This window comes from Electrophorus electricus, chromosome 1 (assembly GCF_041902795.1).
Source record: "Electrophorus electricus isolate QZ-2024a chromosome 1, ASM4190279v1, whole genome shotgun sequence".
In the NCBI taxonomy this organism is placed as follows: Eukaryota; Metazoa; Chordata; class Actinopteri; order Gymnotiformes; family Gymnotidae; genus Electrophorus; species Electrophorus electricus.
This window is the reverse complement of record NC_137497.1, coordinates 21,946,221-21,973,720: the sequence shown is the minus strand read 5'-3', so window position 1 is coordinate 21,973,720 and position 27,500 is coordinate 21,946,221. Positions and strand designations below refer to the sequence as shown.

Genomic DNA, 27,500 nt, shown 5'->3' with positions numbered 1-27,500 from the left:
GTCATCTTCTAGTCATTCATCATTTAAATATTACACTTTAAGCTATAGGGAGAAAATAATAATAATAACAATAATAATAATAATAATAATAACAATAATGATAACAATAATGATAACAATAATAACAACAATAACAACAATAATAATAACAACAACAACAACAATAATAATAATAGCTTGACAAAGTGTGTTGTTTGAAGCATTATATGGATAAATGTGACGTGGCTTACCTGCTGTTTGGCTGGATCATACTTTCAGCACTGGCACTGTAAATCTCCAGTGACACTGGGGTTTGGCTGGCCTGACGAACTTGTACCAGCTTAACAGCCACAAATATACAATGTCACTGCTAATGCTGTGTTGAATGACCCACCAACCAAATAATATCCAAACATCAGCTATCCTGTGGACAAATACTGACCATTATTGAATAGTGATGAGGCTGACCGCTAGACTGTGAACGCTAAGACAGGAATCCTTAATAAAACAATATTTGATGTCTAATAACTCTCTTTAAACCGGTGTCCGCGTGTGCAGTGCTCTTTGTGATGGTTCTGTGGTCATATAAAAGAGATTTCATGCCTGTTCATTGCAGTGCACTGACCTAAAAACTGGACCGAATACCACCGCGCGTTCTTGCAGAGTGGGCTTTAATTACAGCCGCGATGGGGACGTTTAAGCGGTACGAGTAAACGCGTATCCTACTGAAGGTGCTAATGGAAGCTGCTTTGTTTGGTTGTAGCGTATTAAACCAGAAATCCATAAAGCGCTATCAAAATAACGGCATCCTGGTAATACTTTACAATGCGCCACCTCTAAAACTTCACACAACAGCAGAAAAAACAACTTTTCGCTGGATCTAGCGATGGACAAGCGATTTTACTGTGCGGCTTGATATTTTTCGATTTAAATTTACAGCATCTTAGTGTTGAAGAAAACGTATGCTGTTTTTAACGAAAAACCGGGATAGAAAGATGCAATATCTCTCCTGGGATTTGGTTTGGCTGCCTGTCAGCCAAACAGAATAGTTTAAAGTTGGATAAACTTGTGAGAATTGAAAAATATACCGGACGGTGAGATGATTATTGGGGGGGACTTTTATTTATTTTTAAAATTTCCCTATTTATTGCATAGCTCTTTCTTTGGCACTGGGCCATGAAATTGAAACGTGGTAAAACGGTTCGCACAGTCGGCAATAATGACGGAGACGGTGATGCCCGTGACGCTGTGACGCGCGAGGATCGCGAGGCCTGGCTGTGTTTGGCTCCTCGTGCCAGGGGGTGCAGCAAACGCCAAAGTCCCTGCAGAGCAGAAGCTGACAACGCCGAGGAAGAGCTGAACTCCCTCGTTCTTCTCAGTCATCTGAATGTGAAAACCCCTAGATATCACACCTGTCTTGTTTATTTATTTATCTATCTATCTTTTACTGTGCTACCCGTGTCAGGAACAGAGAATTTCTCTGCTCTGTATGCTGTTTTCCGAACTTGCCTCTTAATATAATACATTTGCATTTTCTGTCCTGCCGTACTCCCCGTTCCAGGTCTGCTGTGTTTTCGTCCCACCATGCCCAAAGGTTTGGGTTTATTGTGTGTCCAGCTCAAGCTAGATAGCAGAAGCCTGTGTGTTCGTAATAAATGGCACTGAGAGCGAACCCTGGTTATGCCTTCAAGCAGAGACAGCAAGACCCTCACTGACCAGGCCAGCATGAACTGGCTCTTAAACCAGCCGGGAAAATGCGCCATTTCCAGGGAGAAACACATTGTTAGGCTAGCGAGCATTTTTTGTCATCTTTGTCAACACATTTCTTCACAAAACAATTATAGTAACAAATAAACAAACCAGGATGGGTGCGGGTGATCAGCTACTGGGGTACTGTAGTCCTGCAGCCGAGTCACAGCACGCTAAGATGTCGGTGAGAGTGAGTCAGCAGCACTGGGAATATGGAGGGCAGACTGGATAATCGGACTGGTCTAAAAACCATTCACTGGTTATACTGTATCTCACAGGCAGACACACACGCCTGCTGGGTGCGGTTTTCCGCTCTGGGTGTGTGCGTTTAGTATGTATGGGTAGTATGTTGCAGAGTCCAGTAGCCCTTTGCTGAAAAGTCATACAGAGAGTAGCATCTTGTTTCTGCATTTAAAAAGTGCTTTATCGTACTTTTCACCCTACCAAATTTATTTAACCACGTGTTTACGTTTAAGTACATTTAAGCACATTTGTTTATTTAAAAAATGAATTCAATTTAAAAAAACATAAAAATAAAATTTAAGTATGCTTATGCACAATGTATTTTTTTTATAAAAAGCAATTCACAGCAGTTCATTCTCAAATATAAAGAACATTACATACTCACACGTGTATGTATCTTATAATATTTACATGTACTTTTTCTGTTTTTAGACCCACTCCTGTGAAGGCATGTTTTTTCTAGAAGAAAGATGTGACGCAAAGAGTAATTTTGTAATGCTCATAATGTACAAACCAATAGCCAAATCAATTCTTCTTTGGATGGAAGGTTTATGTCCGTACATGTGAATTTGGCTCCATCTTGTGGTAATGTAATGCAAACACTTTCATTTCACACATATCACACTAATTGCTTTATTCAGTAGCGACACATTAATTTATCATCATCAACGAACTTCATTTCCAACAACCCGTTTGGTCTGAGTTGCAGAATGAGCTCTGTCAAAGTCTGGGTCTGTACGTCGTCAATGGTAGGACATGAGGGGACTCCTTTGGAAGATACACGCTGTGCTCACCTCTTGGGAATAGTACGGTAGTGTACTATGTTGTATCTGGCCCGAGTGCCGATGGGCGTGGAGCAGGACGCACAGACTTCCTCCTTCGTGCAAAATATTTATTGACACTAGACACAAGAAACAGAGGTGGCACTCACATACAACGCTCACGATAAACATAATACATTTAACAGAAACTACACAAACCAACGTTACCACTACAAAGATGTAAACACACGTAGTGACCAGCGATGGGAGCACACAGGGACAGGGGTTTAATTAGATGTGAGACATTAACATAATCCTGTACACGTGTGTGCAATCCCGGGGGGCGTGGCTACAACACAAACAATACACACGTGGATCCCGCATGCGGCGGGCCGTACCACGTGATTTAAGGGGGCGGAGCAGTCCGTGGTGAGTAGATTATGTAGTAACAGATTTAGACTCTTTCTCTCTCAGTGCATTCACTGTTAAACCACTAACCCCTCTCTCTGATCACAGCCAAATCACTGTGTTCATTAATAGTACAGAGACTAACACCCAGCCCAGTAAGATGGACAACATTAGGAGGCCATACAGATGGGCCCAAAACAGCACAGAAGAATTCCAGAAAGCAACCAGTACTGCTGAAATTCAAACACTTTTAGACACCTTTCACAACACCACATATGCTCACAGTAAAGAAGGAGTTAATCTGGCAGTGGTACGAACGCCAGGAACCACGCTCATCCCCGCACTGCCACGCCTACCTCGTTCCTCCGACATCTCTGATGCGGTTCGCCGGAGTCCTAATTACACACCTGATGAATATTCTCCCCATTATTACCCTCCTATTTAAGCATCCCTCACACTCTCTTTGTGAAGTATTTCCATTTCCATGTTGCACAGCAATGTCATGATATTCCAGAATGGAATTCAAGGTCTCAGGGATCAAAACACACATTTACATTAGATACCAACAATATTGAACTTTCAAACAATTACAATTATTTAGAGGTCAAAGTGAGTTCTACTGGATGTTTTAACTTGGCAGTGAATGTACTGAAAGAAAATGCACACAGGGCTTAAAAAAAATACATCAGTAGAAATATCAGTCACAATTTGGATAAAAATATTTGAATCTGTAATTGAACCAATTGCCCTGTATGGCTGTGAGGTGTGGAGCCTGCTTTCAAATCAGGAATTCAACAAATGGGATAAACATCCAATTGAGAGCCTGCAAGTGTTACGACCCTGCCTATGCGGTGAGGTCGCGACAGCACTGTGAAAAGACTGGTAGCAGGACGGTAGGTGGAATGATTAGTCACTGGACTAAACTGCTAGACGAGGTGAAATTGTGTATTTAAATGGTTAACAAAAAGACACACATCTATCTACAAACACTGAATAACTTCGAGTGGTTATTTGCCAACATAAACAAAACCCACACTACCAAAAGAAACACCACTGACTACACTTTACAGGACAAAAACAAAATGCAATCCTACACTAACTCCAACAATAAATAGACAATAACCCCAAACACAAACCAACAGGCACCACTCCCTACAATCAGTAACTATACATAAACATACACAAAAACCTTTCAGCTATCACAGGGATCACAATCAAACAAAACACAGGGAATACTAATATACAAATCTACACATACACAAGTTAAGTAGGGATATCAAGACAAAACAAGCACAGCCAAGATTTCAAACTCACAATTCATACAGTAAAACACCAACGCAAAAAGGAGCTTGGGCAAGCTCCCATCTTCTTGCAGCAGGGTTCTTATATAAGTCTCAGCAATCACAGCAATCACTCAATGAGGGGCGGGGCTAGCAACGAGGTACACAGACAACCCCAAATGCCAAACTGGATCAGGAGCACATTGCAGCACTCCACAAGTGTAACACAAGTAGAGTTCTGTAAAACTATTTTAAAGTGCACAGGAACATCACAAACAATGCATGCAGGGCAGAATTGGGCAGATATCTATTAATAATAAAGACAGAAAAAAAGGGCAATTAAATTCTGGACCCAAACTTATATCATTCTAAAGGTCTGGAGTACCAAGAACTGCACAAAGAGAACAGTGCCCTCACTCAGCTGATCTGGAAATACAGTTCAGCATTAACACACACTAACACTACACTAATACACACTAACACTACACTTAGACACACTAACACTACACATGCTCAGGGCCAGAAAATAACAGCAAACCCAATCAGAATCACCAGAATTACAAAACAACTCAAACAAAACTACATCATCAATCAAAATCACAGCATAAAATGGAGTGTTATTTGGTCCTAAATTGAAAGTCCCTAAGAACACGGTCTGATCCAAAACTGAGATCCACCCTGACCAATACAGACTCAGTGACCACTGCCTGGCCATAGAGACCAACAGACATAAACAGTCCTTTTTACCTGAAGAGCAGAGACTGTATCAGCAGTGCCAGGACTATAAGATCCAGACAAAGCTGCACTTTCTGAATGAATGTACAACATTTAGACAGATTAGAACTAAATTCTTTAAGAAAATTAGCCACATATTCCCTGAGTTTAAAAACCTCCCTGATGAGGAGAAGCTGCCATATGTTGTTGGTGAACATAAAGAGTTCAGCACACTGGCAGCGCTGTACGTTCACTCCTGCCACAGTCTGAGGGTGTGATCGAGTCTGAGTGAGTGATCGAGTCAGATACCAGAGACACAGAGACATTATTATTATTATTATTATTATTATTATTATTATTGGATTATCATTATTGTTGTTGTTGTTGTTGGTGGTGGTATTATTATTACTATTATTATTAATATTATTGGTATTAGGTGTATTGTTGTAGTTATATTATTATTGTTGTTGTTACTATTATTATAAGAGGTTGTAGTATTGTTGTCATCCTTTTTTAGTGTTAATTTCTTTATCAAAACTTTGGCAATACAAATATGAACATTTGAGAGAGAGAGAGAGAGAGAGAGAGAGAGAGAGAGAGAGAGAGAGAGAGAGAGAGCCGCTTGGAAAGCTGAACTCAAGATGAAGAAGAGGAGAGAGAGAGAGAGAGAGAGCGAGAGAGAGAGAGAGAGAGAGCGAGAGAGAGAGAGAGAGAGAAAGAGAGAGAGAGAGAGCCCCACGGGGACGGAGAAGGACAGAGAGAAATTTTGAGATTTCTCAATAAAGTTTAATAATCAATTATGATATTCATACACATTCAAACACAGTATATAATTTCAAAAAGGAAAATTTTAATTAAAGAAACACCAAAAACCACTCCCTCATCTTTCACAGAGCACAAAACATCATTGTAGCCCCAAATATTTTCAAAAGTAGTCATATCATTCATGGCAGAATAAAACTTAATATCTAACACTATATAACTCTTTACCAATCTTTTAAACACATTTAAAATACTGCCATCTTAGACTGCACTAAAATGAAATTCAAAAGTTGACATTGTTCTTTCTTCTTCTGTGTGTAATTATACCCACAAATGAAGAGTGCTCCCTTTTGTGAGACTGTCATTCATAACCTCCAGCACATCCTCTACAACCACACACCAGAAGGATTTGTAAAACTCCACTGGCAGTCCGTCAATACCATCAATACCACCTTCCATGCTCTGAAGGGCATCCTGCAACTCCACCAGGGACAGTGGCCCCTCAAGACCCAAAATGGCCTCTTCTTCTACCTGAGGAGGACCATCTAAGAAAATATTTTCCAACTCTTGGTATGATTTATATTCACTGATATATAGCCTATTGTAAAACTGTGCTACTCTTCTAGGAATCTCCACAGGATCTGAAAGTGCAGTACTAGACTTCAAGGCACATATCCATCTCCTCTTTCCATTTTTATGCTCTAAACTAAAGAAAAACATGGAGGTTCCATCTGTGTCACATTCTGAAAATGAGAACAGACCAGGGCCCCCTGTGACTTTACCCCAAGCAGGTTGGCTAGTGCCACAGTTTATACTTTAAGAGCCTCAATATCCTCCACTACAAATTGTGGAACCCAGCTGTTGGGAAGGGGCAGAGCCATGGCCCCAGCCATAACAGAGCCACGCCCCCAGACATGGTGCTGTTGTGACTAAGAAAGTGTTACCTTCTCAATCTCTCAGCCAGTCTGCTTCATTCTGCCTATCACTATCAGTTTCTTGAGCAAGATCTACGTCACTTCCTTTAAATTTGTTTAACTGAAAAAGCTGTGTTCTTTTATTCATATCCCGGCCCCATTAATAAGGAGGCAGACACGTGCAGAGAAGAGTGAGATTTATTAGGGGCAAATCCAAAGTCGTAGTCATTAGGGTAGTCCAGGTCATATTACCACTACAGAGACTCAGAGAATACATGACAAATAAACCTAGGGCTAGGATAAACAAAGGGAAGTAATGACAATCCAAAAACACACAAAGGCAAACAGGGAAAGCAGGCTATAACAGAAACTAAGAAGTAACATACGGATGTAAGGAAAAACAAAACGGCTAGAATCAAACAGGCTAACAGACACAGGCTTAGAAACAAAGTCGGGCTTATATACATCCAATACATTCAAAATATTCCATGCAATGCATGGAAAGAAATGCATGCAATGAATAGCAAAAACACAAGGAATCAGATATGGTTTAAATACATGAACTTAACAAGGTAGAAACGAGGGACAGGAGTGAGCAGTCAAACAAGGGGTGGAGAAAATGAAACTATGACATGGAACTTAAATACACAAGACAGAGAAAACGTGGAACATGGAAGCGGGAGGGACTAACCGTGACAGGATACAGTTACAAATACTTTAATTTCTACATTCTTCTTGATCCAATTCCTTCCACTCTGTTCCAGACAATCTGCTTCCTTTCACCTGTGTCATCATCAACAACTCCTTATCTTTTGGACATGTGCCAACTGTATTCAAAACCACCAGGGTAGTACCAATCCTCAAGAAGGCCACACTCGATGGCTCCAGAGCTACCAATTACAGACCAGTATCACTTCTCTCTTTCCTTTCAAAAGCCTTCAAACAAGAAGTTTACAATCAATTGTCATTTTCCTCATCCAGAACCAGTTGCATGAGCCCAATCAGTCTGGCTACAAACCAGCACATTCTACAGAAACAGTCCTCTTAGCAGTTATGGAGAAACTTCATGCTGCTAAAGCTGCCAAGCTGTCATCTGTTTTGATTCTTCTAGACCTTTCAGCAACCTTTGCCACAGTAAACCACAACATTCTCCTCTCTGTTCTCTCCAGGCTTGGTGTGACTGGCTCTGCATGGAAATGGTTTCAGTCCTATCTGGAGGGATGGTCCTATCAGGTGACATGGAGAGGATCCACATCCAAACCATGTAGACTCTCCACTGGTGTTCCACAGGACTCAGTATTAGGCTCCCTTCTCTTGTCTTTGTATACTCCTTTCCTTGGAAAAGTCAAATCTCTCATGGTTCCTCCTATTACTGCTAAGCTGATGACACTCAGTTACCTCTTTCTTTTCCACCCTCTGACACGCAGGTCTCCAAACGTATCTCAGCATGCTTGACTGACATTGCATCATGAATGACAGCCCACCACTTGAAGCTCAACCCCAGTAAAACCGAGCTTCTATACATCCCAGGTACTCCCAACCCTTACCATGACCTCACAGTTCCCTTTGAGAACTCCTTGGTATCACCAGCCGAAGCTGCCTGTAGCGTGGGCATAACTTTGGACAACCTGTTGTCATTCTCTCATTTCAAATCTAACCCGGTCTTGCAGATTTCTCCTTTGTAACATACGAAGGATTCAGCCCTTTCACTTGCAGGAAGCTGCCCAGGTACTTGTGCAGTCTCTTGTGATCTCAAAGCACCACTTCTGCAGCTCTTTACTTCCTGGTATTCCTCTAAGAGCCATCAGACCTCTACAACTTGTCCAGAATGCAGCAGTATGACTGGTCTTCAATCTTCCGAAGTTCATAATCCATACATGAGGTCAATGTTCAAAGCTTGAAATATCTTGCTTCAGGTCTCATGGAAGACAAGCATCGAGACTATTCTCTGTGCTGGCTCCCAGATGGTGGAATGAACTTTCACTTGCTGTTCGGACAGCAGAGTCCCTTGCAGTCTTCAAACGCAGAGTGAAGACCCATCTATTTGTTTTTTATTTATTTAAATGACCACTGACCCTGCTCCTATATTGACTAACTAAACTAGTACTTATTGTAGGGTATTGTTTACAACACTGATGTTGTCTAACAAACTAGTACTTACTGTTTATTACACTTACACTTAGATACACCTCATGTATCTTGTACTTCTAGGCATCAGCAGGGATCCCTGTATTTCTACAGTATTCTAGCTGATTGTTATATTGCATTCTAACGTACTCTACTGGCTGGGATGTATTTTATGAGTAAATGACAAAGCATTTTGTAAGTCAATCTGGATCAGAGCATCTGCTAAATGTAATATATGTAAATGATCTTTGTCTCCTTGTCTACTCTGGTTTGCTGTGTCTGATCTTTATCTCCTGATCTCCACAGGATTGTTGTGTCTGATCTTTATCTCGTGGTCTCCTCAGGAAGCCCTGAGTGGAGAATGTGAAGACTGGAGGACAAAGACACTATAATTGCCTCAGCAACTGCAAGGGGAGGGGTGGAATGGGGTAAGAAGAAGGAGGAAAAGAAAAGAGGAGGAGAGGAGACACAGACTCTGCCTCCTGTTAAAAAGGCCAAAGCTCAACAGCCACAGAGCAAGAAGCAGAGAGGGAGGGACATGTATTTTATTTTTGTGTTCTGGTGTATTTAGTATGATTATGTGGGATTTTGTTGGGTGGGGAATTTTAGGTTTATGAAAGGAATAAGTTTCAAGTTTCAAGTTTGGTTTATTTGTCACATACATAGTCATACACAGTATAACTCGCAGTGAAATGGTTGAGAGTGCTCTGTCCAAACTGAGGAAAAAGGAAACAGGGGTGCATAGAGAAATATATATCTATATATGTACAAAAATATATTAACAATGTATGTACAATATATGTATATTATGTTTATATACACAATGTATATGGTTGTGTATATATGTATGTACAGAATGTACAGATCCATCTTGTAGAATGACATATTTACAGTTTTTATGTTACATGGTGGTAATTGAACATATTACAGTTATGTTACATGGTGGTGGTGGTGGTCCCCACAGTTTATCAGTTTCCCTGATTCAGGGCCCGAATAGCCTGTGGGAAGAAGCTCTCTCTGTCTCGGTCTTCAGGGAGCGAAAGCGCTTCCCTGACCTCAACAGAGAGAAGAGCCTATTTTTGGGATGGGTGGGGTCCTTCACAATCCTCCTGGCCTTGGTCTGGCACCGCTTGTAGTAGATGGTCTGCAGGTCAGGAAGTTCCGCATGAGTGATGCGCTCTGCTGAACGCACCACCCTTTGGAGTGCTTGTCTGTCCTGCTTGGTGCTATTCCAAAACCAGACTGTGATGTTCCCCGTGAGGATGCTCTCGACAGTGCAGGTGTAGAAGTTCCGCAGTACCTTGGAGGGCAGTCTGAAGTCTCTTAGGCGTCTGAGGTGGTAAAGACGCTGACGAGCCTTCTTTGCCAGGTAGTTGGTAAGGCGGGACCAGGACAGGTCCTGCGAGATGTGAACACCAAGGTACCTGAAACTATCTACTCTCTCCACCGTGGTTCCACTGATCCTCACAGGTTGGTAGTGCCGCACCTGTTTCTTGCTGCAATCCACGATCAGCTCCTTTGTCTTACTGACATTTAGGAGGAGATTATTTTCCTGGCACCAGTTTTCCAGGTGTTTAATCTCCTCCAGGTAGGCCCTCTCATCGTTGTCCGAGATCAGGCCCATGACAACGATGTCGTCAACAAACTTGACAATGATGGTGGAGCTGAAAGTGGCTGTGCAGTCGTAGGTGTACAGTGAGTAGAGCAGGGGACTTAGGACACAACCCTGAGGAGCTCCAGTGCTGAGGGTGAGGATGGATGAGACACAGTTGCCCACCTGTACTGATTGTGGTCTCTCTGTTAGGAAGTTGGAGATCCAGTCGCACGGGGATGTATGCAGTCCTGAGTAGGGAGGGGATGATAGTGTTAAATGCTGAACTGTAGTCGACAAACAGCATTTTAACTGTTTGTCAGCATTACCCCTCCCTTTGTCCAGGTGGGTCAGTATGATGTGGAGCAGATGTGCAATTGCATCATCAGTGAAGTGGTTGTGGCGGTATGCAAACTGCAGTGGGTCCATGGAGGCTGGCAGTGAAGATGAGATGAGATGAGAATAAGTTTGTTATATCCATTTTTCTCTTCTCTTTTCTATTGTTATATAGAGACCTGTGTTCTAAAAGGTAACACTGAGTAATTAATAATTATGTCATATGCAAATTTATGATATCTGACTAGTCATTAATTACACTCTGTAGTGAGGCTGGAAGTTCTCAATGGAATTTGGTTGTGTACTGCTATAAAGGCTATAAGATAGCTCACTCATAGATAGCTCACTTAATAGTTGAATACAGTTTACATATGATGAGGCGCATGTTTGGTTCCTTCTTCTAACAGAAGAGCACTGCCAGTGATCCAGCTGTTATTTATTCTTACTGTTGTCTTGTATCTTTATCTCCTCCGCATGGCATTTATTTAATATAAAGTTTAAATGATCAAATGTCATGTAACCAGCAATGCTAATACACATTTACTGCCATTATTTTACTGTTAGACTGTGTTTAATGTGCTCTGTGTTCAGTGTTCTATGTGTGCTCTGTGTTCTGTGTTCCACGTTCTATGTTCTATGTGTTCTCTATGTTCTCTGTGTTCTGTGTGTTCTGTTTTCTATGTGTTCTATGTGTTCTGTGTGTTCTTTGTGTTCTGTGTTCTATGTGTTCTATGTGTTCTGTATTCTGTGTTTATTATACAAAATAATCTGCTTATTTAGGACTCCTAAATTTGTCTTACAATGCAGAATATTATGTATTAATGTTATATGGAGTTATCTAATGTGACTGTATCTAATGTGATTTAATAAGAAGTTTGATTCTCTGAAAAAATCCACACCAAATGTAAAACCTCAAATTGGTAGTTGTTTTGCATGAATTTAAATGTGTTATTATTATTATTATTATTATTATTATTATTATTATTATTATTATTATTATTATTATTATTATTAAGTACACCATGTAGTTTTCTGTTGTACCAAATACAGGTAAACTAATAAATTATTTTTCCACAATACTTGAAATAAACATACACACATACACACTCACATGTCATATGCACAACATGCTATGGACGTCCACACACTTACATGTTTATTGTGAGGCTGCTTATCTAAATTACAATCATCTGTAAGTTAGATCTACAAACAAAGTCGTTTGTTAAGTTCCGAAGTGTTCCAACGTGCCGACATAGTGGAGATTTACTCTCAGCGGAGCCGCAAAACAAGTCCGTGTAGGCGGGACTGTGAATCGATTGGCTGTATAGACTGTATAGTGTATGATTGGCTGCAGCAAAATGATGGACAGCTAACTTTGGTTGATGATTGGCTTAACAAAAATGACTGTTATAAGAAATCGGTTGTGTAATCGGCGTCATACGAAAATGATTGACATGTGCTCTACTTACGCCCACTGATGTTCCTGTAGTTCCTCCTTTCTCAAGAAAACGAAAGTATTTTCTGAACTGTCGCGATTACGCGCCTTTAAAATATTTCACGGTAAGTTCATCCTATTTGTTAAAATGCGATGTCGGTGCAGTTTAAACAGCGTGTTTTGTAAGTACATAGTTCTGTGTTTAAATCGTAGGTCCACCCAAACGTGGATTAAATGTAAAGATTAAAGTCCTGGTGAAGTTAACAATACGCATCTAAAATGACGGACACTAAAATGGCCAAGTACGATCGCACAGTTATATTTTTAAATAATATTTAACTGGCTCGGATATACGTTGTCAGTTATTGTAAATCTCGATTTTAAGTCGTAGTTAGTCAGTAATCTTTCCAAATTCTCCCAGTTTAAACTCCTCTGGCCTAAACGTAAAGTTGCTGCTGTAGCGTTTGTTTTTTTACAGTTAGTTTTCTGTTCAGTTTCAGCCATTTTGTAGTGTTGTCCAAATCCTCACTGGACAGTTCAGATTCCCTGTATAGTTCATTATCTGTATTATTAACTATAGTTTGGGATGGGACGGTCAGTACTGACGTTTCTACGCTTGTTTGGAGTTTCTGAAGCGCAGCGTTTTGAAACACTGATCCGAAGTGTGGCTCAAAGCGGCCATGTCACGTGACCACGGCTAAACGAAGCTTGTGTTTCTACAGGTGTCATACAGAACCTGCCGCTCCTGTCTTTGACTGACAGTGTCTGAAACAAACCTGAGCACACATCTGCCTCAGTCACAAACTCTATGAATGCTTATAAGTCAAGAAATCACACCCCAATTTTGAGGGTTTTGTGAGAATAGAGAATTTGAGAGACGGAGAGATTCAGTGTTGTCTAGATAGAAGGTTATTGATAGGACATATTGACTGATAGGCTAGTGAGAGACATCCAGTGAGCAGTAGGTAGGATAGATATAGTGACATTAATATATAGAAAGTGTATGTAGAGAGAGATGCTCTGGATTACTGACAGGAGTGATGTGCTGTACATTCACACATTTATATAATGGTAAAAACACCTGTGCATGCCAGCAACATGTGTTCTATGTGAATTCATCTTTTCCAAGACTGAGGAGGTAATTTGGGAAGAGAAGAAGCCCCAAAACAGCAGAACAACTAATATTTTATAATATAAATAGAATAATAAATATCTAATTTTGAGACATTGTTCCTTTATTTTACTATGAAACCTGTTCCATACAGACAATTCATTAAATCGTTCTGCACTTCATAGATTACAGAGCACATCTGAACCCACAGAACCCAACAGAGTTCATGCAAAGCCACAGGATTCTACAGAGTTCATGTAAACCCACAGAACCCATGTGGTTAATTATCCCAGTAAACATAGTGGCATTTTGTTAATAGATTATCTTTCTAAATGTCATGTCTTATACATGAAACTGAAATGCCAAGAATTTGAAATGCCTTACAGAACACAACAGAAACAGGTTGTTGTATGGTAATTTCTTTTAAATATTTATTGATCATATGTATCAATAACCTGGTATAACCCACCAGAATAATATCTAGGCAAAGTAGTTTAGACATTGTTGTTTCACAGAATAGAATTATCAAGATGTTAGCAAAAGTGGTCATTGTGGAGATCATGTCAGAATGTTTCTGTTCAAAAGGCCCATAAGTGCTGGAAGAATTTTGCGTGAATATTATTTACTTTTGTTGTTCCTTATAATATATTTATCCAATTAAACGTTATGTCATTGGTTAAAGATATTGGTTGATTATCCAGTTAACCTTTGTGTCATTGGCTGAAGATATTAGTCAATTATCCAGTTAAACTTTGTATAATTGGCTAAAACTATCGCGGTGCTGAGGGTTTCCCACACAGTAAAACTCTGTTTGTGTTAAACCCAGAAACTCTGTGTTACTGATAAAATGTAAGTCAGGCATCTTCTTTTTATATTGATATTCTGTGATGAAAAAACAATGTTAGTTCACAGTTATTAACAAGCAGGCACGTTACTCCCTGTGCCTTTCTGTATAGGTTTAGTTTCACTTTCATGTTTTAGTGTATTTATCCTCTGGTAATACTGTGTTTCATATCAGCTGTACATCCTTTGTCTATTAGTCCTTGAGTTTGGGAGGTTGAATCAGTGATTTCAATGTTAGTCATGGCCACTGCATTTCTTTATCAAGTCATTGAGTCAGTTCCAGAGATTTGCCGCTAGATGGGGCCCAAGTACCAGTTATATTGATCGTAGTATAGATATTTCAATCGACTGTAAAAGCTTTTTTTGTGTATTGTGCATGTTGTCATTTACAAACAACATTGATATTTAAAGTAATATCTGTATTTGTGTCTTAGACCAAAGATTGATGACACATATTTGATTTCACAACATATAATATTGGGTAACCTATTCTCTACTTCACAGTTCTGTAACATCAAAGTTCATGCCTGTTATTACACCTTTGATCTCAGTATGGCTTTAAGTGGTCTGGCCAACACACCAGGTTGAACACAGTATAAAGCCAACCAGTGCCAGTCATCCCAGTTCCCTACAGTAGTCTTTACTACACTTTTGAAACCTTGAAACTATTTTCGACACAACTGCTTCAAACATCTCAATATTTCACAAAGTCTCACTTTCCCTCCCCCACCTGTAGTGTACTGTAAATGTGTCATGATTAGTCCCTCCCAGCTTCCCTGTTCCATGTTTTCCGTCTTGTGTATTTTAGTTCCATTCTGTAGTTTCGTTTTCTCGGCCCCTTGTTTGATTTTCCACACCTGTCCCTCGTTTAGTTCATGCATTTAAACCCTGTCTTGTTGCCTTGGTCTTGGTTATATATTGTTTATTTTAATGGTTGTGTTTATTTGAGTGCGTGTGTTAGGCTCATTGTGTTTGATTGGTTTAATGTCTGAATGTTTTTGAGAGCTCATCTCTGTATCCCCATAAGTTTGTACTCCACGTGTCCTAGCCTTCGTGTTTCTTAGCCCTGAGTTTCCCCTGTTTGCTTTTGTGTGTTTTGATTGATCATGTTGGTAATATGACCCTGGACTACACTAACGACTACGATTTTGGATTTGCCCCTAATAAATCTTGCTCTTCTCCGCACATGCGTCCGCCTCCTTACAACTCAATGTTACAAAATGTAGTGAACAGCTGATGTACACTGATTAAGGACAAAGATACCACACCTATAGTGTACTGTAAATGTAGTGAACTACTGATGTACACTGATTAAGGACAAAGTTACCACACCTATAGTGTACTGTAAATGTAGTGAACAGCTGATGTACACTGATTAAGGACAAAGATACCACACCTATAGTGTACTGTAAATGTAGTGAACTACTGATGTACACTGATTAAGGACAAAGATACCACACCTATAGTGTACTGTAAATGTAGTGAACTATTGATGTACACTGATTAAGGACAAAGATACCACACTTATAGTGTACTGTAAATGTAGTGAACTACTGATGTACACTGATTAAGGACAAAGATACCACACCTATAGTGTACTGTAAATGTAGTGAACTACTGATGTATACTGATTAAGGACAAAGATACCACACCTATAGTGTACTGTAAATGTAGTGAACTACTGATGTACACTGATTAAGGACAAAGATACCACACCTATAGTGTACTGTAAATGTAGTGAACTACTGATGTACACTGATTAAGGACAAAGATACCACACCTATAGTGTACTGTAAATGTAATGATCTGATGTACACTGATTAAGGACAAAGATACCACACCTATAGTGTACTGTAAATGTAATGATCTGATGTACACTGATTAAGGACAAAGATACCACACCTATAGTGTACTGTAAATGTAGTGATCTGATGTACACTGATTAAGGACAAAGATACCACCACCTATAGTGTACTGTAAATGTAGTGAACAGGTGATGTACACTGATTAAGGACAAAGTTACCACACCTATAGTGTACTGTAAATGTAGTGAACTACTGATGTACACTGATTAAGGGCAAAGATACCACACCTATAGTGTACTGTAAATGTAGTGAACTACTGATGTACACTGATTAAGGGCAAAGATACCACACCTATAGTGTACTGTAAATGTAGTGAACAGGTGATGTACACTGATTAAGGACAAAGATACCACACCTATAGTGTACTGTAAATGTAGTGAACTACTGATGTACACTGATTAAGGGCAAAGATACCACACCTATAGTGTACTGTAAATGTAGTGAACTACTGATGTACACTGATTAAGGGCAAAGATACCACACCTATAGTGTACTGTAAATGTAGTGAACTGCTGATGTACACTGATTAAGGACAAAGATACCACACCTATAGTGTACTGTAAATGTAGTGAACTACTGATGTACACTGATTAAAGGCATATAACAGACATGTTGACAGGACTTCTACCACTGTTTGCTCACTAAAGTGTCTTACTTCAATGTGTTGTGATTGCAGCACTTAATGTTCCAGATAGTTTCTGTGAGGTCACAGTTTTATATTTCCATCACAGACTAGTGTTGATAGATTCTGTCTGTTGTCTTACTAACGTACCCTACGTTGACCTGTCTGTGTGGGGGAATGTGAGTGAGTGAGTGGACCATTACAGACACAGCCTGGGTTTATATTTGACTTGTTGTCTGTGGTGTGAGAGTGTGTGTGTGTGTGTGTGTGTGTGGTATGTTTGTGTAGTTGCTGAAGGACAGGTGTGATGTGATGTGTGTGTGTGGTATGTGTGTAGTTGCTGAAGGACAGGTGTGATGTGATGTGTGTGTGTGGTATGTGTGTGTAGTTGCTGATGGACAGGTGATTCTAATCAAGTGTGCAGTGAGTGCAGGGGTGCAGTGGGTGTAATTGGTTGTTTTCTAATGCGATTTATTTTATTTATTTTCACTATTCAATATCATCAGGAGGGGGAGCCAGAGAGCAGAAATTCCAGCACTCAGTTGTGTGTCTGTGAAGAGTGATGGAGCCTCCTCTTGTATTCAGCAGTGGACCTGTGACCTCAGTCCTACAGTGAGTGACACATTACACACTCAGATTCTTTCATAAGTGGGGTGGATGTGTTCCTCCCAGTGTGTGAGGGACTGATGTCCCCCCCAATATTACAACAATAATACCCCAGTAAACAATGTCACCATTCTACAGGTCAAACTAATAAGGGGGTTCACCACAGGTGTGTTTTAGTTTTAGGAGAAAAGGAGAAAGAGATTCAGCATCATCTACCCACACACACATTCTCCAACTCTCTCTTACTTGTAATGTGAGGCTCGCAATGCCAGCAAGCTGCCACCAGAGGGAGGCCATGAGCAGGGAGTTAATCAGTGTTCATTGGTCTGATCTCCCACAGGTGCCCCTATATAACTACTTCTAACTACTAACTACTATAACTACTTGTTTGTCTTTTGTTCTGAGTTCATTTCTTGCTGTGTTTGGGGAGAGAAACAGAGTGTCCTGAGTCTACCACACACACGTAGTGGTTAGAGCTGCATCACCACACTAGTGCAGATGCTGGTTTGATCCTCGGACCAGACAAGTCACTTTGTTTTTCATCAGAAGTGGCTGAGGGTTTTCTCACCCTTAAACCAATCCCATCTGTGGCTTTTCATCGCTACCCAGCCACACACACACACACACACACACACTAATCCCTGTCACTCATCCTCAGCCATTCCCCTGCTCTCCATCTCCCACTTATTAGTTAGAAGTTCTAGTTATTCTCCCCTTCACCTGTTGCCACGTCCTCTTCATATTTAAACCAAGTTCTACTATCAGTGCTGTTCTAGTTTCTGTTTGTGTGATTGTGTGTGTGAGGTATGTTTGTGTAGTTGCTGAAGGACAGGTGTGGTGTGTGTGGGGGGTATGTTTTTGTAGTTGCTGAAGGACAGGTGTGTGTGTGTGTGTGTGTGTGTGTGTGGTATGTTTGTGTAGTTGCTGAATGACAGGTGTGGTGTGTGTGTGTGCGTGGTTCGTTTGTGTTGCTGAAGGATAGGTGTGGTGTGTGTGTGTGTGTGTGTGTGTGTGTGTGTGTGTGTGTGTGTGTGGGTGGGTGGTTCGTTTGTCTTGCTGAAGGACAGGTGTGGTGTGTGTGTGTGGACAGGTGTGATGTGTGTGTGTGTGTCTGTGTGTGTGTGGTATGTTTGTGTAGTTGCTGAAGGACAGGTGTGGTATGTGTGTGGGTGTGGGTGTGGGTGTGTGTGTGTGCGCGTGGTATGTTTGTGTTGCTGAAGGACAGGTGTGTATGTAGTTGCTGAACGACAGATGATTCTAATCAACTGTACAGTGAGCGCAGGTACCAGGTGGAGTTATAAGGTGTGGTGTGTGTGTGGGGGGGTATGTTTTTGTAGTTGCTGAAGGACAGGTGTGTGTGTGTGTGTGTGTGTGTGTGTGTGTGTGTGTGTGTGTGTGTGGTATGTTTTTTTTAGTTGCTGAAGGACAGGTGTGATGTGTATGTGGTATGTTTGTATTGCTGAAGAACAGGTGTTTGTTTTATTGAAGGAAAGATGTATTATTGTTTGTGTAGTTGCTGAAGGACAGGTGTGGTGTGTGTGTGTGTGTGTGTGGTTCGTTTGTGTTGCTGAAGGATAGGTGTGGTGTGTGTGTGTGTGTGGGTGGGTGGTCCGTTTGTCTTGCTGAAGGACAGGTGTGATGCGTGTGTGTGTGTGTGTGTGGTATGTTTGTATTGCTGAAGAACAGGTGTTTGTGTGTTATTGAAGGAACGATGTAATGTTGCTGAAGGACAGGTGTGGTTTGTGTGTGGGTCTGTGTGGTTCGTTTGTCTTGCTGAAGGACAGGTGTGGTGTGTGTGTGTGTGTGTGTGTGTGTGCGTTATGTTTGTGTACTTGCTGAAGGACAGGTGTGTGTGTGTGTGGTATGTTTGTGTAGTTGCTGAAGGACAGGTGTGGTGTGTGTGTAGGTGTGTGTGTGTGTGTGCACGTGGTATGTTTGTGTTGCTGAAGGACAGGTGTGTGTGTGTTGCTGAAGGACAGGTGTTTCTAATCAAGTGTCCAGTGAGTGCAGGTACCAGATGGAGTTGAAAGTAAGAATATTGTGGGTGTAATTGGTTGTTCTCTAATGTGATTTATTTTCACTATTCAACATCATCAGGAGGGGGAGTGAGAGAGCAGCAAATCCAGCACCCAGCTGTGTGTCTATGAAGAGTGAATCATCTCCAACACCCAGCTGTGTGTCTATGAAGAGTGACAGGTCCATGGAGCCTCCTCTTAAATTCAGCAGTGGACCTGTGACCTCTGTCCTAAGGTGAGTGACACATTACACACTCAGATTCTTTCATAAGTGGGGTAGATTTGTTCCTCCCAGTGTGTGAGGGAGTGAAGTTCCCCCAATAATACATCAATAATACCCCAGTAAACAATAGCACTATTCTACAGCTCAAACTAATAAGGTGTGTGTGTGTGTGTGTGTGTGTGTGTGTGTGTGTGTGTGTGTGTGTGTGTGTGTGTGTGTGTGGTATGTTTCTGTAGTTGCTGAAGGACAGGTGTGATTATGTGTGTGTGTGTGTTGTATGTTCGTCTTGCTGAAGGACAAGTGTGGTGTGTGGGTGTGTGTGGTATGTTTGTGTAGTTGCTGAAGGACAGGTGTGATGTGTGTGGTGTTTGTCTTGCTGAAGGACAGGAGTGGTGTGTGTGTTTGTGTGTGTGTGTGTGTGTGTGTGTGTGTGGTTTGATTGTGTTGTTAGACAGGGGTGTGTATGTGTGTGCGTGGTATGTTTGTGTTGTTGGACAGGTGTGGTGTGTGTGTTCCTGAAGGATGTGTGTGTGTGTGTGTGTGTGTGTGTGTGTGTGTGTGTGTGTGTGTGGTATGTTTGTCTTGCTGAAGGACAAGTGTGGTGTGTGTGTGTGTGGTATGTTTGTGTAGTTGCTGAAAGACAAGTGTGATATGTTTGTGTTGCTGAAGGACAGGTGTGATGTGTGTGGTGTTTGTCTTGCTGAAGGACAGGTGTGGTGTGTGTGTGTGTGTGGTGTTTGTCTTGCTGAAGGACAGGTGTGGTGTGTGTGTGTGTGCGGTGTTTGTCTTTCTGAAGGACAAGTGTGGTGTGTGTGTCTGGTATGTTTGTGTAGTTGCTGAAGGACAGGTTTGATTTCTGTGTGTGTGTGGTATGTTTCTGTTGCTGAAGGACAGGTGTGATGTGTGTGTGTGTGTGTGTGTGTTTTATGTTTCTGTAGTTGCTGAAGGACAGGTGTGATTATATGTGTGTGGTGTTTGTCTTGCTGAAGGACAGGTGTGGTGTGTGTGTGTGTGTGTGTGTGTGTGTGTGTGTGGTATGTTTGTGTAGTTGCTGAAGGACAGGTGTGATTGTGTGTGTGTGTGTGTGTGTGGTATGTTTGTTTTGCTGAAGAACAGGTGTTTGTTTTTGAAGGACAGATGTAATGTTTGTGTCGTTGCTGAATGACAGGTGTGGTGTGTGTGTTTGTGTGTGTGTGTGTGTGTGTGTGTGTGTGTGTGGTTCGTTTGTCTTTCTGAAGGACAGGTGTGCTGTGTGTGTGTGTGTGTGTGTGTGTGGTATGTTTGTGTACTTTCTGAAGGACAGGTGTGTGTGTGTGTGTGTGTGTGTGTGTGTGTGTGTGTGTGTGTGTGTGTGTGTGTGTGTGTGCGCGTGCATGGTATGTTTGTGTTGCTGAAGGACAGGTGATTCTAATCAAGTGTCCAGTGAGTGCAGGTACCAGGTGGAGTTGATTGGGTAAGAATGTTGTGGGTGTAATTGTTTGTTCTCTAATGTGATTTATTTTCACTATTCAATATCATCAGGAGGAGGAGTGAGAGAGCAGCAAATCCAGCACCCAGCTGTGTGTCTATGAAGAGTGAATCATCTCCAACACCCAGCTGTGTGTCTATGAAGAGTGACAGGTCCATGGAGCCTCCTCTTAAATTCAGCAGTGGACCTGTGACCTCTGTCCTAAGGTGAGTGACACATTACACACTCAGATTCTTTCATAAGTGGGGTAGATTTGTTCCTCCCAGTGTGTGAGGGAGTGAAGTTCCCCCAATAATACATCAATAATACCCCAGTAAACAATAGCACTATTCTACAGCTCAAACTAATAAGGTGTGTGTGTGTGTGTGTGTGTGTGTGTGTGGTATGTTTCTGTAGTTGCTGAAGGACAGGTGTGATTATGTGTGTGTGTGTGTTGTATGTTCGTCTTGCTGAAGGACAAGTGTGGTGTGTGGGTGTGTGTGGTATGTTTGTGTAGTTGCTGAAGGACAGGTGTGATGTGTGTGGTGTTTGTCTTGCTGAAGGACAGGAGTGGTGTGTGTGTTTGTGTGTGTGTGTGTGTGTGTGTGTGTGTGGTTTGATTGTGTTGTTAGACAGGGGTGTGTATGTGTGTGCGTGGTATGTTTGTGTTGTTGGACAGGTGTGGTGTGTGTGTTCCTGAAGGATGTGTGTGTGTGTGTGTGTGTGTGTGTGTGTGTGTGTGTGTGTGTGTGTGTGTGTGTGCGGTGTTTGTCTTTCTGAAGGACAAGTGTGGTGTGTGTGTGTGTGGTATGTTTGTGTAGTTGCTGAAAGACAAGTGTGATATGTTTGTGTTGCTGAAGGACAGGTGTGATGTGTGTGGTGTTTGTCTTGCTGAAGGACAGGTGTGGTGTGTGTGTGGGTGTGTGTGTGGTGTTTGTCTTGCTGAAGGACAGGTGTGGTGTGTGTGTGTGTGCGGTGTTTGTCTTTCTGAAGGACAAGTGTGGTGTGTGTGTCTGGTATGTTTGTGTAGTTGCTGAAGGACAGGTTTGATTTCTGTGTGTGTGTGGTATGTTTCTGTTGCTGAAGGACAGGTGTGATGTGTGTGTGTGTGTGTGTGTTTTATGTTTCTGTAGTTGCTGAAGGACAGGTGTGATTATATGTGTGTGGTGTTTGTCTTGCTGAAGGACAGGTGTGGTGTGTGTGTGTGTGTGTGTGTGTGTGTGTGTGGTATGTTTGTGTAGTTGCTGAAGGACAGGTGTGATTGTGTGTGTGTGTGTGTGTGGTATGTTTGTTTTGCTGAAGAACAGGTGTTTGTTTTTGAAGGACAGATGTAATGTTTGTGTCGTTGCTGAATGACAGGTGTGGTGTGTGTGTTTGTGTGTGTGTGTGTGTGTGTGTGTGTGTGTGTGTGTGTGTGTGGTTCGTTTGTCTTTCTGAAGGACAGGTGTGCTGTGTGTGTGAGTGTGTGTGTGTGTGTGTGGTATGTTTGTGTACTTTCTGAAGGACAGGTGTGTGTGTGTGTGTGTATGTGTGTGTGTGTGTGTGTGTGTGTGTGTGTGTGTGTGTGTGTGTGTGTGTGTGTGTGTGTGCGCGCGTGCATGGTATGTTTGTGTTGCTGAAGGACAGGTGATTCTAATCAAGTGTCCAGTGAGTGCAGGTACCAGGTGGAGTTGATTGGGTAAGAATGTTGTGGGTGTAATTGTTTGTTCTCTAATGTGATTTATTTTCACTATTCAATATCATCAGGAGGAGGAGTGAGAGAGCAGCAAATCCAGCACCCAGCTGTGTGTCTATGAAGAGTGAATCATCTCCAACACCCAGCTGTGTGTCTATGAAGAGTGACAGGTCCATGGAGCCTCCTCTTAAATTCAGCAGTGGACCTGTGACCTCTGTCCTAAGGTGAGTGACACATTACACACTCAGATTCTTTCATAAGTGGGGTAGATTTGTTCCTCCCAGTGTGTGAGGGAGTGAAGTTCCCCCAATAATACATCAATAATACCCCAGTAAACAATAGCACTATTCTACAGCTCAAACTAATAAGGTGTGTGTGTGTGTGTGTGTGTGTGTGGTATGTTTCTGTAGTTGCTGAAGGACAGGTGTGATTATGTGTGTGTGTGTGTTGTATGTTCGTCTTGCTGAAGGACAAGTGTGGTGTGTGGGTGTGTGTGGTATGTTTGTGTAGTTGCTGAAGGACAGGTGTGATGTGTGTGGTGTTTGTCTTGCTGAAGGACAGGAGTGGTGTGTGTGTTTGTGTGTGTGTGTGTGTGTGTGTGTGTGTGGTTTGATTGTGTTGTTAGACAGGGGTGTGTATGTGTGTGCGTGGTATGTTTGTGTTGTTGGACAGGTGTGGTGTGTGTGTTCCTGAAGGATGTGTGTGTGTGTGTGTGTGTGTGTGTGTGTGTGTGTGTGTGTGTGTGTGTGTGTGTGTGGTATGTTTGTCTTGCTGAAGGACAAGTGTGGTGTGTGTGTGTGTGGTATGTTTGTGTAGTTGCTGAAAGACAAGTGTGATATGTTTGTGTTGCTGAAGGACAGGTGTGATGTGTGTGGTGTTTGTCTTGCTGAAGGACAGGTGTGGTGTGTGTGTGTGTGTGTGTGGTGTTTGTCTTGCTGAAGGACAGGTGTGGTGTGTGTGTGTGTGCGGTGTTTGTCTTTCTGAAGGACAAGTGTGGTGTGTGTGTGTCTGGTATGTTTGTGTAGTTGCTGAAGGACAGGTTTGATTTCTGTGTGTGTGTGGTATGTTTCTGTTGCTGAAGGACAGGTGTGATGTGTGTGTGTGTGTGTGTGTTTTATGTTTCTGTAGTTGCTGAAGGACAGGTGTGATTATATGTGTGTGGTGTTTGTCTTGCTGAAGGACAGGTGTGGTGTGTGTGTGTGTGTGTGTGTGTGTGTGTGTGGTATGTTTGTGTAGTTGCTGAAGGACAGGTGTGATTGTGTGTGTGTGTGTGTGTGGTATGTTTGTTTTGCTGAAGAACAGGTGTTTGTTTTTGAAGGACAGATGTAATGTTTGTGTCGTTGCTGAATGACAGGTGTGGTGTGTGTGTTTGTGTGTGTGTGTGTGTGTGTGTGTGTGTGTGGTTCGTTTGTCTTTCTGAAGGACAGGTGTGCTGTGTGTGTGTGTGTGTGTGTGTGTGTGGTATGTTTGTGTACTTTCTGAAGGACAGGTGTGTGTGTGTGTGTGTGTATGTGTGTGTGTGTGTGTGTGTGTGTGTGTGTGTGTGTGTGTGTGTGTGTGTGTGCGCGTGCATGGTATGTTTGTGTTGCTGAAGGACAGGTGATTCTAATCAAGTGTCCAGTGAGTGCAGGTACCAGGTGGAGTTGATTGGGTAAGAATGTTGTGGGTGTAATTGTTTGTTCTCTAATGTGATTTATTTTCACTATTCAATATCATCAGGAGGAGGAGTGAGAGAGCAGCAAATCCAGCACCCAGCTGTGTGTCTATGAAGAGTGAATCATCTCCAACACCCAGCTGTGTGTCTATGAAGAGTGACAGGTCCATGGAGCCTCCTCTTAAATTCAGCAGTGGACCTGTGACCTCTGTCCTAAGGTGAGTGACACATTACACACTCAGATTCTTTCATAAGTGGAGTAGATTTGTTCCTCCCAGTGTGTGAGGGAGTGAAGTTCCCCCAATAACACAACAATAATACCCCAGTAAACAATAGCACTATTCTACAGCTCAAACTAATAAGGTTGGACCAGACAAGTGGCTGAGGGATTTCTGGCCCTTAAACATCCCTTCACTGCTGAACTCTTCTGATTGTTTTTACTATTAAAGAGAAAAAACACCTGTTATGTCTCCACCAATCACTACCTTCACTCTCATCACTCCTCATCACTTCCTTCACTCCTTCACTCCTTCACTCCCACCACTCCCATCACTCCCTTCACTCCCACCACTCCCCTTCACTCCCATCACTCCCCTTCACTCCTTCACTCCTCTTCACTCCCATCACTCCCTTCAATCCCATCACTCCCCATCACTCCCCATCACTCCCATCACTCCCTTCACTCCTTCACTCCTTCTTCCCAGTAGTGTAGGGGGTAGAACAGTGTGGTCTTGCTCACCCACTCCTTCACTCCTCATCACTCCTTCACTCCCTTCACTCCTCATCACTCCTTCACTCCTCACTCCTCACTCCTTCTTCCCAGTAGTGTAGGGGGTAGAACAGTGTGGTCTTGCTCACCCACTCCTTCACTCCCATCACTCCCTTCACTCCTCACTCCTTCTTCCCAGTAGTGTAGGGGGTAGAACAGTGTGGTCTTGCTCACCCACTCCTTCACTCCTCATCACTCCTTCACTCCCTTCACTCCTCGTCACTCCTTCACTCCTCACTCCTCACTCCTTCTTCTCAGTAGTGTAGGGGGTAGAACAGTGTGGTCTTGCTCACCCACTCCTTCACTCCCATCACTCCCTTCACTCCTCACTCCTTCTTCCCAGTAGTGTAGGGGGTAGAACAGTGTGGTCTTGCTCACCCACTCCTTCACTCCCCATCACTCCCCATCACTCCCCATCACTCCTTCACTCCTCATCACTCCTTCACTCCCTTCACTCCTCATCACTCCTTCACTCCTCACTCCTCACTCCTTCTTCCCAGTAGTGTAGGGGGTAGAACAGTGTGGTCTTGCTCACCCACTCCTTCACTCCCCATCACTCCCATCACTCCTTCACTCCTTCACTCCTTCTTCCCAGTAGTGTAGGGGGTAGAACAGTGTGGTCTTGCTCACCCACTCCTTCACTCCTTCACTCCCATCACTCCTTCACTCCTTCACTCCCATCACTCCTTCACTCCTCACTCCTTCTTCCCAGTAGTGTAGGGGGTAGAACAGTGTGGTCTTGCTCACCCACTCCTTCACTCCTCACTCCTTTTTCCCAGTAGTGTAGGGGGTAGAACAGTGTGGTCTTGCTCACCCACTCCTTCACTCCTCACTCCTTTTTCCCAATAGTGTAGGGGGTAGAACAGTGTGGTCTTGCTCACCCACTCCTTCACTCCCATCACTCCTCATCACTCCATCACTCCTTCACTCCTTTTTCCCAGTAGTGTAGGGGGTAGAACAGTGTGGTCTTGCTCACCCACTCCTTCAGTTCAAATCCTCTCAGTTGTTGGTTTCCTGTTCAGTTGTCCCTGTTCCACCTCATATGTGTTTGGGTCCATCTAGGAGGTCCTGCTTACCTGAACAGGTGGGACAGTCCAGTTCTGTGAGACTGACACTATAGTAAAGCAATAGTGGTGGTTCTGGTCTCATTAGTTTTAGAAACTGTTACATGCAGGTGGATGAGACGTCAGGATACAATTGCTGAGGACATTTATTAGACCACAGGAATCACTGTCATAACAGGAAGAACCGCACAGGACACAGACTGACTGGGGTAATAAAGAACCGCACAGGACACAGACAGACTGGGGTAATAAAGAACCACACAGGAGACAGACAGACTGGGGTAATAAAGAACCACACAGGACACAGACAGACTGGGGTAATAAAGAACCGCACAGGACACAGACAGACTGGGGTAATAAAGAACCACACAGGACACAGACAGACTGGGGTAATAAAGAACCACACAGGAGACAGACAGACTGGTGTAATAAAGAACCGCACAGGACACAGACAGACTGGGGTAATAAAGAACCACACAGGAGACAGACAGATTGGGGTAATAAAGAACTGCACAGGTCACAGACAGACTGGGGTAATAAAGAACCGCACAGGACACAGAGAGACTGGGGTAATAAAGAACCGCACAGGACACAGAGAGACTGGGGTAATAAAGAACCGCACAGGACACAGACAGACTGGGGTAATAAAGAACCGCACAGGACACAGACAGATTGGGGTAATAAAGAACCACACAGGACACAGAGAGACTGGGGTAATAAAGAACCGCACAGGACACAGAGAGACTGGGGTAATAAAGAACCGCACAGGACACAGACAGACTGGGGTAATAAATACACTACAGAAAGGGGAAGTTTAACTAGTATTATCTACCATATCAGTTAACTCCAGCCAGGCATATAACTTTATTGTGGAGTCTGTGGTACTGGAGACCCCCAGCCATACCACACAATGTCAGAGGGAAGGAACATTCCTTCACCTTTCTAACCACAAAGATGGTACAGCCTCACTGACACAATCTGCAAGAATCATTTCCCATCTCCTACTGCTTAAAACCATCACAAAAGAATAAGTCAAAAATGTTTTTAGAGAAATGGTTTCTAAAGATCAAATAAAACAGATGTGTTGTGTAAGTGGGCAGTTTTCAGCTTTATAAGAAAAGCTAATTTTGTAAATGCCCAACTGAAAGATTATTGGACACAGTATGGAACAAGTCACAAGTGATCAAAAAGGATTTACATTGGCTTAGAGAAGTTAAAGCTTTAATTGTTAGTAAGGAAAGTTGTTAGTGGTTCATGGTCTGAGCAGTGTGCAGTGGTGTGACTGACACCCCTCACCTCCTGACTCT

The 27,500-nt window shown here is 42.4% G+C and overlaps 1 protein-coding gene across 2 annotated transcripts in view; it reads left to right on the top strand.

Moving 5' to 3' along the window:
* Positions 1-12,305: 12,305 nt before the first annotated feature.
* Positions 12,306-27,500, top strand: part of LOC118240894 (NACHT, LRR and PYD domains-containing protein 12-like) — a 121,149-nt gene continuing 105,954 nt past the window's right edge. For both annotated transcript variants that reach the window (XM_081712299.1, XM_081712310.1), the window contains exons 1-6: positions 12,306-12,424; positions 17,247-17,352; positions 19,444-19,596; positions 21,106-21,258; positions 22,778-22,930; positions 24,426-24,578. In XM_081712299.1, coding sequence (XP_081568425.1) covers positions 17,303-17,352; positions 19,444-19,596; positions 21,106-21,258; positions 22,778-22,930; positions 24,426-24,578 — 662 coding nt within the window. In that variant the 5' untranslated portion in view covers positions 12,306-12,424; positions 17,247-17,302. The remainder of the gene's footprint in view (positions 12,425-17,246; positions 17,353-19,443; positions 19,597-21,105; positions 21,259-22,777; positions 22,931-24,425; positions 24,579-27,500) is intronic.